General features: G+C 41.4%; 1 protein-coding gene across 9 annotated transcripts in view; it reads left to right on the top strand.

Annotated features, from left to right (window-relative positions):
• Positions 1-19246, top strand: part of ANK3 (ankyrin 3) — a 555635-nt gene that overhangs the window by 463586 nt on the left and 72803 nt on the right. For all 9 annotated transcript variants that reach the window (XM_084903932.1, XM_084903938.1, XM_084903933.1 and 6 more), the window contains 2 exons: positions 2794-2917; positions 8086-8188. In XM_084903932.1, the coding sequence (XP_084760058.1) occupies positions 2794-2917; positions 8086-8188 (227 nt within the window). The remainder of the gene's footprint in view (positions 1-2793; positions 2918-8085; positions 8189-19246) is intronic.

The raw sequence follows: 19246 nt of genomic DNA on the forward strand, positions 1-19246 counted from the left end.
TATAAAGGGCTTCCCTTGTATTTGTGCACATTTACGATGTTGATTACAGCCAGGCCACATGGAAACTCAGGAGTCCTATCACCTTCACATTCCATGAGTCATTTATTGATGCGGTGACGTATGCATTTATCCAGAAAAACCAAATCCGTCTCCCACTTTGTCGGTTCTCCAGATTCCAATGTCAGTATGTTTAGGTAACAATCCAAGAGATAGATGCACTGGCATGAAACAGTGCTGCAGACCACTGACTTCATCAGGACAGTTTCAAGCCCTTCACTCCCTCTCTAGCCTGTCTCCAGTGGTTCTGAAAAAGAGGGAAGAAATGTCCTCTGCGTGTGGCCAGGTGGAGGGTGCAGAGTGCCGCTCGGTGCAGAGTGCCAGCTCTGCCAACACATACAGGGCAGGGCAGCTGGGAAGGGGCCAGGAGTCCCTGAGAGAGGGAACACCTACTGGCAGCCCCACAGGCCTCTCCAGCCCACTCCACCCCGCCTCTCTCTCTGCAGGGACCTCCCAAGAGGGAGAACCAGGGAGTCCCTCGGAGTGTGTTAAAGAGTTGAAAGAACCTGTGCCCCCAAATAAAGCAGAACATCCACTCGCTCAGCTGGTCTCACTTCTCTTCCTGCTGCTCCTGCTGCAGAGCAGCGGCGATGGGTGAGGAGTGGGATCTCAGGAGCTTCTTGGAGAGCTATGGGAATCACTGCTGCTTCCCTGGGCCCCACAGTTTCACCAGCTCTTCTCAAGTGCAGGCCCTCCCTCCCTCTCTCTCTTGTTTCTCCTCCTTCCACCTGACAGGGACCATAAATAACCTCGGCTCCCGGTGTCCCAGCTGAGAACAAAGTTGAAAGTTTGCCTGGAGCTCCCGCCACTCCCCGCTGGGCCGCTTCTTTGTTTTCCTCTGTTTTCCCTCTACCTGGGTTGGCCGGCTCCTCGCCCACGTGGGAGAAGAGTCACCCCCTCATTACATGCAGCACCTCGCTCCCGGCTCTCCCCCGGTGGAAGGCTGTCTCGGTTACCCGGTTAGGCACCGGTATCAAATTACCGAAAGTCTACACTGGAGCTGCCCTCATATTTACATACAAATAACTCAGGGCTTGCATTTATGTCACCATTCGGTCCTGCTAGAGGCTTGCCAGAGGAGTTTTTAATCCAATCAGAAGGCGCTTTAAAAGGATGTTGTCTGCGGAGTAATCAAAAGGATCTTAATCTCAATTAGGAGTAGCCAGGTTTTGTTTTTCCTTTTTTTTTTTTTTTTTTTGGTCTGAAATCTTGAAAATCTTGGAGCTCTGATGAGTAGGAGAAGATGTGTACTTCCTCAATTGCCTACGAGGAGACGGAGATGCTGAGAGGAGCTCAGTGGCGGTGGTGAAGGCGGTGAAGACGGTGGCTACACCCCAGGGACTGGCTGGCTGGTTTGGGCTGATTTGGAGGTAGATTCTAAATCACTGGTTAAGGAATTCCTGGAAACCTCAGGAAGCATCTGATCCTCCCCTCCTGGTGAAAATGGCTTGGCGACAGAGTAAGATCTTTCTTTAAGTTGTACTTGGTGTGCACTGTTGTTTTTTTTTTTTTTTTGTCTCATTTGTGGTGAGTGTGAAAATTAGCCCAGCTGTAAATAGTTACTTAAAATAATCTCCTGGCCCTGGGTCACAGAAGAAAGTTGATCTGTTTAGTATTTTACAATTGGAAGAAGAAAAAAAAAACACAAACAGTAGTTGACAGTGTATTTTTGGACTTGATTAGTAGTTTAAAAAGATGAGCCCCTGCGGTTTCCTGAGTTTAAATGAATGGAAAGTATAAATGGGACTGAGAAAGGCATTGGAAAATGTCGCCGGAGCGGATGAATCACTCACCTTTGAGCAAACATAACACTGGGCTTTTGAAATCTCACGGGGCCAGCCAAGTTTGTGTCCAGAAAGAGAATGAGAGTCATAAAAAGGAGACAGCGTTTGCCTGTTTGCGGAAGGAACTTTGCCACGGCCTGTGCAAAGGATGGGAACCGTCCCAGGGGGCAAAAGCCTCTGGAAAACCTGCCCCGTCACTCTTGGAATGTGGTTTTTCCGTGTGAGGTCATGTTGTGCATGTGGAGCCAGTTCGAGTATTTTCTGCGGTTAACTCTTTGCATCGATGGCTAAAGAACAGTTTATACAGTTCCTTTCCAAAGTGCTGGGAACTCCCATTTGACCTCTACTTTCCAATGAGGGTTCAGACCTGGGGGCCTCGGGGACTGGGTAGTTCATGTGATGGGTTTAGGGACAGTTGCAAATTGGTAAGATTCAACGTTCCCCAGTTGAGCAGTTATCCTTCAGATTAAGTAGCTAGTTTTTTGCATAAGCCCCAAACTGGAATCCTGGGTGTGAGAAGACTATTTAAACAAAACTCTCTCTCCCCACATATAATGTCCAGAACAGTAAGGAAGAGGTGGTTTTTATTTTGCAACAACGTCCATTCAAACAGGCTGCCCTCATCACATGCGTTGAGGAAAACTAATTGACATTAAAAAAAAAAATCCTTCTTTCTACTCTGCGTTGGCGGGAGAGAAACTTTTTTTTTTTTTTAAATAGGCACTTAACACCAGAGCTTTCTCTGCTACTTAAATTCACTCCTGAAATGATGAACTAACCTCTGCCCATACTTTTTCCTGCTACACGGCAGCCACAAATATTATCCAGGGAACAGGAGAAGAAGACAGAGAGCATGGGTGACTTGCTGGTGACCAAAGGAATAGGGTTCTCCACCGCAGACACCTTTCCCAAAGGGGAGCTTCTGACGGGGGCTTGCTTTGTCCCTCCGCAGGCGAGGACGCGCTGACGGGGGACACTGACAAGTACCTGGGGCCTCAGGACCTCAAGGAGCTGGGCGATGATTCTCTGCCTGCCGAGGGCTACATGGGCTTCAGCCTCGGGGCCCGTTCTGCCAGGTATTTCATCGTTGCTGTTGTTGTTTTCCAGGCGTAATTTAAAACAACCACGATCTGCCATAAACCAAAATCATTTTCCATTTTCACCATTCTCCCCAAATATGCTCTTTGGATGAGGATGTGAACTGGGTAAAATGCTCGCTACTCCATTGTATGTGCTCCGCTATTTTCTTGCTATTTCCATTCGTGGTTTTCAGTCCCTAATTGTCCCTGATTGAGCGTGTTCATGGTTCTCTTTCTCCCCCACCTTGCAGTCATGCTTCAAGCATACTAGCAAAAGGGCTCACAGGCAAAACTGGGAGAACCGATCTGGGTTATATGTTTCAAAATTAAATTTTGTTCTAATGGAAAGAAAAATTCTTGTTTTCCAATAAGTAAGAAATGTTTGTGTTGGTTGGTCACTGTTCTCTATTATTAAAAGAAGAATTCATGTTTGAGACTATCTATCTATCTATCTATCTGTCTGTCTATCTATCGTTTATTAGACTTGCCTACCAAGTCGTTTGAGTATCTCTTCTAAAACTTTCCCATTAATTTGTTTACAAGGGACATGTCAGGCGTGAAACAGTGACTGAGCAAGCCAGGGATAGTGGCAACTTTAGTCCCTACAACTAAAGCATAAAACTTGGGAATGTGGAAAAGCTTGGCTCAAGCTTACCTGACAATGGTTGAAAGAAATAGGACCTTGTCCAGAATTTGGGGACTTCTTTTCCCTGGTTGGATTAACAGCTTGTTTGCTGACAGTCAAGTTATGTGAAAGCTAATAATTAAACCATCTGAGCCAGAGCCCTGGGGACATTTTCCTATCGTTTAAGTATCTGTTGTAAAAAGTTTCATTGTCTAATAGTAAATGGCACTTCCCACTAAGTAAACCTAAGAGTTAATTCTCAGTATCCTTGATGGGGCCAGTTTAGATACTGAATTGATGTTTTTTTCAAGTTAATCTTTTTGTTTTTTAACAGAATTTGGAATCTCATATAACGTAGTAGAATTTTTACTTTACATATATGAAGACTTTATATATGCCTTAAAGTCTTTATGTAACAGCTGTCATTAACAAGAAGAGGAAATAACCTTTAATATTTTATCTAACCACAGATAATAAAAAAATATAACTAAATTATGTAAAATATTAAAGGATCTCAATCGAAAATTCTATTTAGAGATTTAATAGGCTTTGTAATCCAACAACCCACTGATCCTCTTCCTGAGATAGTATATTAAAGGTAACATTTTGTTAATTACTCATTTGCATATAGGAAATTGTAGCAGCTGGCATCCAATGAGTGATGAAACCAGAATATTGTCTCATTTTTTTTTTTTTTTCCCAAGATGGTTGTGAGGCTTCCACACTTCTGGTTTTTATTGTACCATTATTATTATTTGTTGCTGTTATATGTAACTCGTTTTTTTTTTTTTTTACATTGGCAACTCATGTTATGCTCAGAGGCAAATATAAAAATAAATCATAAAGCCATTATGTATTAAGGTATAGTTAGAGTATTGCCAAGTATAATATTCTGAGTGTAACATTTAAAAAGAAATACATTAAGTGTGTAACTCATTCAGCCATAACGTTTTTTTTCTTTTTCCCCCTGTCTGATTTTTTTTTTTTGCTTCCTTCTTCTCCTGTGTTTTTGTAAAAATACTTTAAAATAGTCCCAAGATCAGGTAAGAAATGGCACTTTCCAGTGTCCTCTGCCTTTCCCTGGCTCATTTTCTCATTTTTGTTTTCCTCAGCATTGTGCTGTGCTGTGCTGTGTTCTGCCATGTGCTTTTCTGTTCTGCTCAGCTTTAGCAAATCAGTTTTTTGTTTCTGAGGAAATTAGCAAGTAGCTACATGTATGCTAAGAAATGTTACTCATGCAACATTGAATATTTAAGGAATTTCTTTCGCTTCACAAGGTTTGTATAGTGCATGAAGTAACTGGAGAGATGACCCTGGACTTAAAGAAAGCATCTGGAAGAGCTGTTTGTCTGCTGGTTGTGTTTTATTTGAGTTGTGCTAAGCACACTGTTATAATTTTAAGAATCCTCAGGCATGTGGTTTTCTAACACTTCCTGTACTTAACACGTAGGCTATACTGATGGCTACAAATAATATAGTTGACCTTAGTTAAAAACCGATTTAATGCTTTCCAGATCCCCATGCAAATAATGTCTAATTTTAGTAGCTGGAATTATTTCGGTGTATTAAGGATTCCCAGTGAAGCTTGATGGATTTAATTGGCTCCATCTGCTTAATGTAAGTTGGTCTGGAACAGTTCAGAGTAAGAACTTCAGACAATAAAGCGGAGACATTGTTAGGCCTTTCTGTCGGTGGCTTCCATTTCGGGGCTCTGTCCTGTAGTTGGCACGCCTCTGTAAGTGAAAAGAAAGAGGATGCTTAAGAGGTATCAACCCAACTTAGGTATAACTAAAAGCTGAAATTAAAATAAATATGTAAGTATTTCTTTAAAATGTTAAGTCTTTGCCCACATCTACAGTAAAACTGTTCTCAGGTATCACCAATCCTATATAATAAAAGGCTAATATGCAAATCTACTGTCATTATGACGTGCATTGACCACCAGGGGGCAGACACTCAATGCAGGAGCTGCCCCCTGGTGGTCATTGTGCTCCCACAGGGGGAGCGCCGCTCAGCCAGAAGCCGGAAGCAGCGCTAAGGATGTTTTAACATAAAGACTAGCTAAGGATGTCTGACTGACAGTCCGTGAGGAGTGGGCTTAAGTCAACAGTCATACATCCTCCAAGGGCTCCCACACTGTGAGAGGGTGCAGGCCTGGCTGAGGGACCTTCCCACACAAGTGCACGAATTTCGTGCACCAGGCCTCTAGTATTAGCATACACCGAAGGGACCATAACTTAAATGAGTGCCTGAGGGGGCAAGTGAATTTCTCAAATCACACCCCTGCGGCAAAATAGAGCCTTGCTGTGAGTACTTAGAAGTTGCACTGTCTGATAGTGTAGCTCCTAGTGGCACAGCTATTCAGATGAGAATTATTTAAAATGAAAATAAAATAAGATCTAAAATTCAGTTCTTCAGTCACTGGCCACACTCCAGGTGCTTGCAGCCTCGTGTGACCAGTGGACACCGTGTTGGACAGTGCGGGTTTAGAACACAGCCTTCTTCGGGAAAAGTTCTGTTGGACAGCTGACTTAGAGAGTAGAAAGAGAGTTCCTGCTTTTAGGAAGTTTATAAAATGTACTTGAGAGAATGTGAGGGAGCTAAAACAGGAATAACGGAAGGAAATGTTTGCAGCTGAAATGAGGGTGGGTGGGACAAAGAGTTATGAATTATGGGGGTACAGAAGGCCCACGTGTTCAAGGTCACATGGTTTACTAGGTAAGCACCTCTATGCAGGGATAATGCTTACTTTTTTCCCTTCTATATCCTGTTCTTAATATTTTGACTAGCTCCTAATAGCCACTTAGCAAATATTTGCTGAAGACACTAAGTAAGGACGATAGAATATTAGTCATTCTGGAGTACTAGATCCCTCTAAGATTCTGGTGAAAGCCGAGACTCTGGCCCTAGAAGAATGTACATCCTCATTTATGTAGACACATCAAATAATTCAGGGGCCTCTGTGTATTGATGTGAAAATACTCACTTTTCGGTAATCCTTAGTACAGTAAGTGCAGAGGGGGAGAGAAATCGTTTTTGTGCAAAGCAAGGAATCATTCCTTATTCACCTCTCCCTTGCTCTCTTCCCTGTCGAGTACACACAAGGCCAAGACCAGAGTCTGACGGGATCTACTTGTAAAGATTCCTGCAGCCACCTTTACATCCAGGCAGTTTGTTAATTACATAGGCAGCGACAGGTGCCAGCTGCCATGGGCCTTGTCTGCCACACTAGCTGAGGAGCCAGATCTACATGGTTTCGTGTTCTGCCCCTCTCTGCCAAGGAGGGTGGGCAGGAAGCCTCAGGAGGCAACAAAGAGCTGCCTGGTCACAGCCCACCATGGGAGGTGAGCGAGGGAGGCATGCGGGAGATGCCTGAAGCAGCTCCCCACCTCCATCCGCTGTGTTCCTGCCAAGGCTCAGACCACCTGCGAGTCCTATGTGGACACGTGCAGGGTTACCAGTGCCCCTTCTCTATTGCTTTTTAAAAGATCAAGATATAATCGACAAATAACATTATATTAGCTTCAGATGTACAGTATATTGATTCAATAGGTGTATGTATTGAAAAATGATTATCACAGTAATTCTAGTTAACATCCGTCACCACACATAGTTACCATTTTTCTTTCTTGTGATGAGAACTTTTAAGATCTGCTCTCTTAGCGACTTTCAACTATATAATACAGCATTATTAGCTATAACTGCCAAGCTGCACATTACGCCCCCAGGACTGACTTATTTTATAACTGAGATTTTGTACCTTTTGACCACCCTCAACCTTTTCGCTCATCCCCGAACCCTTGTCAGTTTTTAGTTTAGAGGTCAGTGTGGAGAGTGGCATGTGAGGGCATAAGGAAGCTTGCACTCTGGGAAGTTCAGGTGCTGTGTAGAGGATTTGAAAGCAGGTGAAAAGGAGAAGGTAGAAGGAGCAAGAAAGAAAAGGAAATACAAAAGTGAGCTCACCTGGAAATGAAATTTTCAGGGCCAGAAAGATGGCAAGAATGGTCATGTAAGATGGATTCGTAACACTGCTTACTTCCTTCTTGATGCTTTGCCTGAGTAGCAACCATAAACCTCTCAATAATTTAACTCTATATTCTAGCTCCCAAGACACATAAACAGAACCATTCACAGCAGACACAAGTTCATTGAATAATGTAAGCTAACCAGATGTGGACCAGAAAGAGAGGAGACTAACATAAGGTCTTACCATAGAAAAATCTCTCAGGTTATCAAATTATCTGGAATGATCTGGTTCTTCTCACTTGTCCTGTTGGTTTGACTGTCGCAGTGCAGCATCCAAAGTTTTCATGCATTTCATCTTCTCACAGACTTAACACCAATTGGCCAGATTTTAAACAAAAACTGATCATGAGATTGTCCAAGCTTAAGAAATTTCCTCAAATATAAGGGATTTTATTTTTTTTGTTGATATTTTTAGCCATCTTGCCTGTTTTTTAAAGTTGCATGCATTAATTTTTTTTTTTATTCATCTCATCATCATCTACCACTCTTGAATGGTTAACTGTAAATACAACAGCCTCCGCTCCTTCAGTTCGGATAGGTCTTACACCTTGAACAGAAGCTCCTATGCCCGGGACAGCATGATGATTGAAGAACTCCTGGTGCCATCCAAAGAGCAGGTAGGCATTCTTTTTAAAAAATACTCTTTGATTGTTAAACTTCCATTTGTATGTTTGAATCAAACTCTTTGTCCCATGACAAGAACTATATTCCTGCATGTTTTATTTTGCATTTGTAAATCTCTCTGTATTGCCACTTAAAAAAAAATTATCAGCCCGACCGGTGTTGCTCTGCAGTTGAGCATTGATCTGGGGTTGCAGTGTGGGGTGTGCAGGAGGCAGCTGATCAATGATTCTCTCTCTCATCATTGATGTTTCTATCTGTCTCTCCCTCTTCGAAATCAAGAAAAATATATATATATATATATTTTTTTAAAATCAATTGTGCCATAAATGGAAATAACCCTCTTTTCCTCAGTGAGTCCCTAAAAATCTCACCCAGAAAAGCTCAGAAAGTCCTAGACAAAACATGGATCTCTTTTCTCATTTCTAGGTCTAATCTAGTTTAATTTTTAAAAAGAGTTAATAACAATAATTGGTGGGTAAAGTTATGTACATTATCCACATGAATGTTTGATTTTCCTAAACAAACTTTTTGTTAATCTTCACCAGAGGAGATTTTTTCCATTGCTTTTTTTTTTTTTTTTTTTTTTTTTTTAAGAGTTGAAGGGAGGGAGAGAGGAAGAGAAAGAAAAATATCGATGTGAGAGAGACACATTGATTGGTTACCTCTCACAAGCACCTTGACCAGAACTGGGGATCAAGCCTGCAACCCAGATAATGTGCCCTTTACCGGAAATCCAACTCTCGGGTACATTGGCCAATGCTCTAATCACTGAGCAATGCTGCCCAGGGCTTTCTAAACAAAATTTTTATCATGTTAGAATTCGCTACAATTGTTTTTAGCAAGTAAAGATTAGATTGGTTCATGTTTTTTTATTCCTTAGTTTCCAAGGTGTGTAATGGGCCTTCTCAAGATGTGATAGCATTTTGTTTTCTACCAGAATCTTTGCTAGGTTTACTTGGTGTTTGGGTGTTTCAATAATTGTGGCTGACTAGATATTGGTTTGATACAAGAAGTCCCAGCAATGTAGTTCTGCTGCATGTGGGCTCAGGATGGTTCATTATACTAGAAACACACAATACCTGATTATAAATTTGCATTCCTGAGTTGATGATAGAGGAAACTGTTTGAACTATAAAGTTAATTTTGAATGTGGCTTATAATATTGAACAATGTAGATGATTGGTGAAATTATGCTGGACTTATTCACTGCTCAATGAAGGTAAATTTGAGCAGATGAATAAGATGATAAGCCGAGAGTCAGAACGTCAGGACTCCCACTTGTCTGGAGATGCTGATTTCCAGACACACAGATGTACATTGTGCATCACGAGGACCTACAGCAAACATTTTATTACTCTACACTCCCTAGAACATTCTTAGCTTCCAGGCCTTCCAAGGTGAATACAGTGGCTATTCAGTTTGTTTAGACAAAAACACCCTTGTGGAATGATTACAGGTACAACAGTTTGCCATGGTTGACGTCGGTGTTAACACTAAAAAATCACTTGTCTCAAATCATGAAGCTAAGGACTTGGGTGTGAGGTGTTGTCCTGGTGTTGGTTGAGAAGTTCTGAAGGACTCTTTGCTTGGTTGGCTGTGGTCATTATTCTAGTCAGATCATCCTGATCTCTTGATGTTCCCAACTGAAATGAGATGTTCATGGGGTAATAATTACAAGTGTAAAAATGCCTGATATTCTCCATATCCTAAAGAAACCACACAAGACTTATAAAATTGCAGGTGAAAGTATATTTGTTGTGTATCAGTGACATTTTTCTCTTGTATGAAACGTGTCTAGTTCTATACTGGAATAACAAAATCCATGATTAAACTAATTATGGTCTATATTTCTGAATGTGTATTTGCTTTGTGGCAAGGGCCTGAAATTTGGATCACAATCACCATGACCTCACCATATTGCCACTACCACCACCATCCATCACTGCCACCATCACTTCCACCACCACCTGCACCACTATTACCACCATAGTTACATTACCTCCCATGTTCAGCACAGCAACCGTAAAGTAAAATACTATAAATATTTGCAATACTGAAAGGTTACAGATGGACTTCTGTGGGTCCTCACACCATTCACTGTTAGCTTTTACCTAGACATACTTAAGTGGAATGAAGGATTTGTGAAAAATAAAGGGTAAAGAGAAGTTTTGAGATAAAACTGATGCCCTTTTGCTCATTTTGTTGCTATTTCAATTTCTGTGGTCCTCACAACACTCCTGTAGAGCAGTCAGGGGAATGGCAGGCTTAGGACACCTTGAAACCTTTACAAAGAAATCTGAAGCTGATAACTGCAGAAGCAGGAAGTTGCTTTCTTTAATGACCACAGAGAATCCCATGGTCTGGCGGGCATGCCTTGTCGAAAGAGCATGTTTCATGAACTTATAACCTTACTCCTGGCAATACTTTCATGATAAATTCCCCAGAGATTTGAAAAAAAAATGAAAAAAAAATGTGGATGGCATAAAAACATTGTAGTGACGGTTGGGGGCATTTGAAAAAAAAATTTTTTTTAAATATATTTTATTGATTTTTTACAGAGTGGAAGGGAGAGAGATAGAGAGCTAGAAACATCAATGAAAGAGAAACATCGACCAGCTGCCTCTTGCACACACCCCCATCGGGGATGTGCCTGCAACCAACGTACATGCCCCTGACCGGAGTTGAACCTGGGACCTTTCAGTCCGCAGACCGATGCTCCACCACTGAGCCAAACCGGTTTCAGTGGCATTTGAAAGTTTACTGGCTATCCTGTTAGGAAATAGTTAATTTTTTAGCAGCTGTAACAGTATTGCAGCTCTACAGGGGACTATCTCTATTCCAGGCAGGGGTATGCATTGCTGAAGTTTTCAGGAATGAAGTAATTATTAAGTCAGCTATTTATTTTCAAGTAGTTCAGCAGGAATAAAAAAGTGTATGTGTGTGAAGGGGTGGGGGGCGTGGAAAAAGCAAATGCGGCAAAATGTTAATTGTTTAACGTAGTGGAGTGTATATGGGTATTCCTTAGACTGTTTTTAAAACTTATTTGTATGGACACCTTCAAAATAGAAAACCTGGAAGAAAGGGGAAAACAACTTCTGAAAGAGGTGTATTAACCTATTTAGTCCCAAGAGTCTCATTCATTATAGAAGAGAGAGAAAAGGCTAATTCTTCAAAAGAGAAGTTTCCAGAGGGAGGAGTCCAGTTACACTGTGCACGACTAGTGAGGAGCATTTACCTTAGCAGCTCATTTACACGCCTTACATTAAAATTTAAGTACCAGAAGTATTAGTTGATGTCTATCATGCCTCTTGCTCTAGAAGTCTAGATTTATAAACTTCAAAGCAGAGTTTCTCCACGGTATTGATTTTGTGTGAAAGCATGCCAGAGGTCTTCGATCCTTAGAATTTCTAAAGCAGTGTTCCATGACTTACTGTCAGGTTTAAAACTGCCCTGTCATTGCCCAAAGTTGCTTTGACAAGGTAAGGCGGAAAAGGATAAAAATTAACTCTCCGCACATTTTTTTCAGCATGCGTAGACCTCACCCACATAACGCCTCGTTTATTTTCCTGCTGCTGCTGATATAGCAGCTTGCACATTAACCACAGCTACTGGACAGTTGAGACCCAGGGTAATTCCCACAGGCCCGCCACCTGTGTGCTTGGAGGCAGGTGTGGAAGCCGGCCCTGGGGAAGAGAGCTGGGAGAAGCAAGCCATCCTCCTTCCTTGCTGGGCCTTCACGGGATTAGTCTGTAAACCACTCAGTCCTCCCTCCACCCCGGTAAAGAGTGGACTTTTTTTTTTTTAATGTGATATGGGTTATCCATGAACTCCCAATTCTTTCACCTTTTAATCAAGAGCCACCTTTAGATATGTTTCTGAAAATTATATGCAAATAAACCACTTCTTGCATTTGTCAGTTGATTGACTACTGGTGAGAATCACACATTAAACTTATTTATTTATGTATTTATGCATTTACTTATTATTTATTTATTTTTAATTTATTTCAGAGAGGAAGGAAGAGGGAGAGAGAGATAGAAACATCAATAATGCCAGAAAATCATTGATCAGCCGCCCCCTGTGTGTCCCACACTGGGAATCAAGCCCACAAACTGGGCATGTGCCCTGACGGGGAATTGAACCATGACTACCTGGTTCATAGGTCAGTGCTCAACCACTGGGCCATGCTGACTGGATATCCAAAGAACTTTAAAAAAAAAACAAAACAAAAAAAACGATAGCTCAGTTCAGATTCAGTGGATCTGGGTGGGGCCTGGGCCCCGAACTTTTGAATGCACCCGGAGTTGAAAAGCACCAATTCCTGGTGAGAGCACACATTGGAATTGACTGTGGCTGTTTGGAAAACAAGCTGCCGACAGAATCAGAATCTCCCTGATGGGATTCCTGGGCATGTGTGTGTTTCTAACACCCCACGGGTTATCCTGGAATACGTCTGTAGGTAGGAATCGCTGATTTAGGGCACTCTGCCTGGGATCTTCCCTATATATTGGCCAGTCGACATCTAATGTATTTGTTTTATAAGCTCAGAGTTGTGCGTGTCAGGTAGTCTTAGAGCAAACATCCTTGGAAGCATTTCTTTCCAAACAGGTGGTAATAAAGAAACGAGATGACTCGAAGCTGAAGCCCATTTGTCTAAAATGAATAGAATAGACTGTTCTGTCCTATCTCCTGACATAATTATGGGAAGCACTCTCTGTGCTGCTGTCTGTGGTGGTCCAGGTCAGCCAGGCCTCTTCACATCAGTGGAGTACATTAGCATCTGGAGATATGGCGGCGATACTTATGTGATGGTGGTGGAAACGGCTAATTTTGAGCTCCTACTCCATGCCAGGCACTATTCTAAGTTTTACCAGCATTAACTCATATCCCCTTCCCAAAAACCCTGTGAAATCATTTCTTGGCTCTGTTGAAAAGATGAAGAAACTGAAGTGCTCAGGCAGCTTATGTGACTTGCCCCAGGGGACGCAGCTGGTAAATGGCAGAGAGCCACTGGCCATCTGGCCTCAGGTTGCCTCCTTTCAATACTAACCCACAGTTACCCTGCACATCTGCACTGCTTAGTGTGAGTGAGTGAGAAGGAAGCCAGCGAGAGCCCAGCCTTGACTCTCCAACCTCCAGGATCTCATACTTGTTAGTATTCTCAATACGGGTGTGGCATCACCCTGGCCAGGTGGCTCAGTTGGTTGGAGCATTGTTCGTACACCAGAAGTATTGTGGGCTCAGTTCCCAGTCAGTTCACATACCTAGGTTGTGGGTTTAAACCCCAGTCAGTAATGATGTCTCATATCAATTTTTATCTCATATCAATTTTTTTCTCTCTCTCTCTCCCTTCTCTCTCTAACGAAATCAATATAAAGAACCTGTCCTTGGATTAATTAAAAAAAAATACACATGCTTGTAAAAATATATATATGGGTGTAGTACCATCTTCTTAATCCATTTTTTGCATAAAAGATTATGTTTAGACATGTGTTCTTTATTATGCTTATTTCAAATTCCAGTAATAAGTTCTTATTTAATATGCTTTAAAAGGAACCCACAACTTACATTCAGCAACCAGTCATGAAAATTACGGAGAAAATTATTCTGCTTAAAATTTTGGCATATGAGACATCATTAAAGAAATGGAAATATTCAACCTTTTCCTGAAAATGAGGCAGAATGCATTATAGTGGTCTAAAAAAAATACTTTGAAGGCTAACTAATTAATTATGCTTCCTTTGGATGACCCTAGACGTAGTTGTAAGACCAAGGGATGTATATTGCCAGCAGACATTCACTTCACTATGATTTCTGGTGGCTATTCCAAGACGGGAGGAGAGCAGAAATCACTTACAGCTTTTGCCTGCATGCACCAATTCCACTTTCTTTACGTGGGCATCACAGGGTCTGATGCCAAAACATCTGTCCCCCCTCATCTCTCAGTCATGTAGTTGAGAAGGGGTTGAAATCCACCCATCTCCTCTAAGGATGAACCCTAAACCTGGCCCTTCAGAGCATTTCTTTTCCTAGATTACAATAATGGTGTCAGGAAGAAATGTAAAATCTTAGCCAGTCTAATGAGACTTAAATTTGAGACTTTGTCTTGCATTTTGGGGATTGCTAAACTATCACGCTGATATAAACCCAATGCTGCCGGGGGTGCAGCATGCAGACCAAGGATCCCTACCATGTTTTGAGCCATGGCTGGCCTCAGCCACACCTGTAGTTAGTGCCATCCAGACTTTCTCACTGTATAAACAGGTAAATTAATCTCAATCTCCCCCCTCCCGCCCCTAGGAAAAGGGTGTCTTAAGCCAGTTTAATTCGGGTTTCTGTCCTCACTTGCTGTTGGTAGTCGTCAAACCTGACATGAACAACCACATATCAAGGGCCGTGTGCAAAGTCTAATATCTTAAAGTGCCATCTAGCCTTGAGATTCTATTTTATGCTTTCTCTCTAGAAATAAATCTAAGTTTAACAAAATTAAAAGAAAATGAGCTGTGATTTAAGAGATAAGCTATAAACTTGGGTGTTCTCAAGGGAAAAAAACACACAAAACTCTTAGAAAGGCATTCTTTGCCAGCTGATCACTAAGGAATAACCACCTTCCATTTCCTTCCTGTTCTGCTGATAGAGGGGCAGCATGTTAATGAGAAGAGAGAAATGGGACAACTGTGCAATCCTGTCCCGCTAATTAGATTGCTTTCATTTTGCAGACTTGCTCTCTCAGACCAGATTTACCCAAGTGTTTTATGCGTAAGAGGACAAGTGGCAGGGACTCAAAGGAGGACAAGTTTTGAAGGTTTAACTAAGGTTGTGTTTACAATTGCATTGGCTATTTGAATGGTAACTGTGGAGAGGACTCTGTGGTTAATATTATATTATAATATTAAAACCTTATTAATACCTTCTCGTACCTGGAGGCAATTGTCACGTCGTAACTCTTCTCATTTACCTCAGAGCCTAGGATTCTAGCTCCTTTGGGTTAGATGGGGCCTTTTTTGAGGCGACGTAAGGATGATCTCATGTATATTTAGTCATAGATCGTGTGGTGTACTACTTCATATGTTAGGAAGTCATGTGCAAATTGGAGGGTTCTTCAGGAGACATTGCGCATCAATTTTTTTAAGACCTAGCAATTTTCAGTTATCTCAGTAGTGGAAGAGGAGAGCAATGCCTAGCCCAAAAGGTTGGTTATGATAACAGGTTTCCTTCTCCACCTCTCAAGCCCCTTCCACACACTCCTATACCCCATACACACACCCTTCCCCCACATCAGCACATTTACTTCCTGGAAGTTTCTCTCATTTCAGCTCCTTTCTAAGGGGCTCTAAAAGGTGTGCATGGCGGTAAAAGGTAGCCAGCCTGGGAATAAAGATTTGCTAGAGATAGTCCCCTGGAAGATAAGCACTTTTGACTGCTGACATTTAATATGCTGCTTTTTCTCTTCCAAGTGCTTTGCCAGCATTACTCAGGTGATCCGGTCAACACTTCTGGCAGATTGGTCAGCAAGATTACAGATTTTTTTTTTTTTTTTTTTTTTTTGTCAATGTTGTGGCTTAAGGTAGTACAGTTCCTTTAGACATCTTGAGCGGGATGTTTTAATACTCTCAGCTTCCACCCTGACCTTGATTCACCTTACTTTGTTGAAGTTGGTAGCTAAGTTATCTGGAAATCAATCAGATTTGGAAGTCCCAAAGAACCCAGCCTCATTCTGGTTTAGTAGCCTCAAATAGGTCTTAAGAGGTAATATTAGTTGACTTTAAGAAAAGAAATACTTAAAAAAAAAAAATAGTGCTTTAGTAAGCCTGTAAGTTTTACTGTATTTTGCTGCTTGAATCAGGTTTTCTTTTATGCAATCCTTATTTTAAGATGTAAAACATGATGCTTTGACATATATATACATTGTGAAATGATTTCCACAGCCAAACATATATATATATATATATATATATATATATATATATATAACCTTCCATAGTTATAATTTATTTTGTGTGATAAGAACACTTAAGATCTACTGTCTTAGCAAACTTCAAGTATATAATACATTATCATTAGCTACAGTTACCATGCAGTACATTGGATTTCCAGAATTTATTCATCTTATAACTGAAACTTTATATCCTTTGACCAATATCTTCCCTTTTTCCCCCCACCCCACAAGTCTCTAATAACCATCATTCTGTTCTCTGTGATTATGAATGACATAGTTTTTAAAAAGATGGCATTCATTCTAAAAAGAATTTTCCCAAATAGTCATGCTGAATGCCCAAACAGATCTACTCTCTCTCTATTTTGGTACCCGCTTGCCATTTCTTTCACTCAATAACCACTCCTTCGATCACAATAACTACAGGTCTTAGTGCAGTACCTGTCACAACACTTTGTCAAATTAATCTTCTCATTGCCTGCCTTTCGCCACCTTATGAAGTAGGTATTATCATTGCCACCTCACGGTCCAAGAGACTGGGGCCGGGAGGAGCATGTCACTCACTCTGTCACATTAGATGGCATGAGATGGTAGAGCTGAGAATAGAATTTGTCTGATGGCTACTTGAACCCATTCTGCTGACCACTAAGCTGCAGGGCCACTCTGAGGAGGAAGTGTAGCAGGCCTGGGTAAAGCTAATTCACCTCAGGAAGAGTTGGGGTTTAGACAAATACTTGTCACAGCCAAAATATCCCTTTGCTTGTTAATCCAATAGGGATTAACATCTCTGTAGTCTGATAAGACGAATGCTATCCTAAAAAGCTACAAAGATGGCTGCAATGTTATTAAATTTAAGAAGTTATCTTCCATTGTAACAAACAAACCTGGGAGTATTAGCATGATTATTATCTGTGCTTTTGTTTGCATAGCAATTTAGAATTTCCAAATTGCTTTTTAATTACTTGGGTCATTCCGTCATCTCAGTGAATTTGGGCAATTAATATTATGTACCCATTACCCTAATGCAGAAATGGAGGTTCAGTGAGGTTTTTATGACTTGCCATTTACTGGGCTATGAAGTGACACCGCCCAAGTCGTCTCTTCCATGTCCCAGGCAAGGGTGGGAACCCTTTTTCTGCCAAGGGCTATTTGGATATTTATAACATCATTCATGAGCCGTACAAAAATTATCAACTTACAAATTAGCCTGCTAAATTTGGTCAAACAATTAACTCACCCCTAATGCCTTGGGAGGGCTGGAGCAAATGATTTCCTGCCTTATACGGCCCTCAGGGCAGACGTTACCCACCCCTGGTCTAAGGGAACTGATACCCACGTGGGTTCCCCTGCCCAGTCCTGTCAAAGCCTCCAGTTAATATGCTGGCTTCCAGGCCAGCAAGGTTCACAGACGAGAACTAGCGTCATTCAATGTCGGGGGTTGACAGTCAGCAGCCTGGAGAATCTTTCAGTATTGTAGCTAAGTAGATTTCTCTTTCTTTTCCTTGCAAATACTTTGTCTCCTGCCTCTCTTCTTCTGTGCCCAGACATTTATTTCCGGACTTGGGCATCCGGGTGTGTCCTCGTTTGTAAGGCCAGTGTGTATTTGCTCTCCTCTTCTCCTGATGAATAGGGTTAGTGAGAAACTATTTTGGGAAGGTACTAAGCTCTTGGAGACAGTGATATCATCATTAGTCAGGCTTTGGATTCTATTAAATAATATGCAATTTTACTTTATTAGTATCCTTGATATCACTTGCAATGTTGAAAATGATGTGCTTATTTGTATCACTTTTGACATGGAAGTATAAGGTCTTATTAAGTCAACATGAGTTTTTCCTTAATGTAGTGTTCTATTAAAGCCACCCAGTGTTGGTTTTGACCGTATTTTGTTAAATGTTCAGAGTTTCTCTCTGAAGTTGAGTTTCCTCAATTGTAAAATAGGTATAATATTACGTACCTCCCAGACCTTCTGTGTTCTGAGGACTCAGAGAACAAATGAATGGAAAGGCCTAGTGATTCTGCTTTTAACATGAGAATGTAAACATTTTTGAGTCAGTAAATAAGACCGAGGCATTTATAAGGTGCATTCTTCATACTGAGCAGGCTCTGTATGTATTTGGTGCATACAATTGTAGATGGTCAGTGCTGACACCGAATATCTTTGCTTCTGCTGTACTTTCCCCACCGATTACCAGATTTTAGCAAATGAGCTTCTATACATGAAAGTCCTTTGAAAAGTAGAAACTACTACATGTTTAAAGAGACGCTATAATTTCAGGCCAGCATTTGGTGCCAGATTTTTGATGTGTGTTTTAATTTAATCTCCATATCAACCAAACCTCAATTTGAAAATGAGAAAACTGAGACTGAGAAAAGTTAAGAAACTTGCTAAGGGTCATGAAACATGTTGGGCATCTCCAGAGGGGCTTTCAATAAAGATAAGGAAAGGTCAGAGGCAAATATCTTATTTATTCCATGTTGAGGGCTGGCTTAGTGTCTGAGCCAGTGGGTCTGCTAACTGAGCCTGTGAACTGGCAGACCCCCTGCCCAGAGGCAGCCTCACCAGCCCAGGTGCACCCATCACAGAGATGGATTTAGGGATCAGAGGAGGATGTCTGTGCTCTGTGACCAAGCTCAGTCCACGAGGGTGAAAATTGGATCTGAGCAGAGCCTTCCCAGCTACTTTTCCCAAATTTACCACTCAGATAAACCACTCCACATTTTAAGGGTCAAAGGGAATATAAGGGGATAGGAAGAGGCCTGATTTACATAATTGGGTTGCCATTCCACAATGGGAAGCTTGGGAGTGGGAAAGAAGTGTTCACCATTAGCAAGTGGCAAAGGCAATTTTCAGATCCAAGTGTGTGACTAAACTTCAAAGCCAGTGTTTTCCATTAGACCCTGGGAACACCCCTCCTTGCTGTGGGAAAATCAAGAGCCAACCCTGTTTCATCTCTCTTAACCATCATCACATGTGGTGTCCTATTTATCACTTTAAATGTCTATTTGATCAGTCACCAAGTAGGGGAAAGCTCTTTGTTGGTACCGTGGTGCCATGCACAACATTTTGAAATTCATAATGTTTGTGAAAGTTAGTAAACAGTTCAAATTGCAC

This window comes from Pipistrellus hanaki, assembly GCF_964339955.1.
Source record: "Pipistrellus hanaki genome assembly, chromosome: 14".
Lineage (NCBI taxonomy): Eukaryota > Metazoa > Chordata > Mammalia > Chiroptera > Vespertilionidae > Pipistrellus > Pipistrellus hanaki.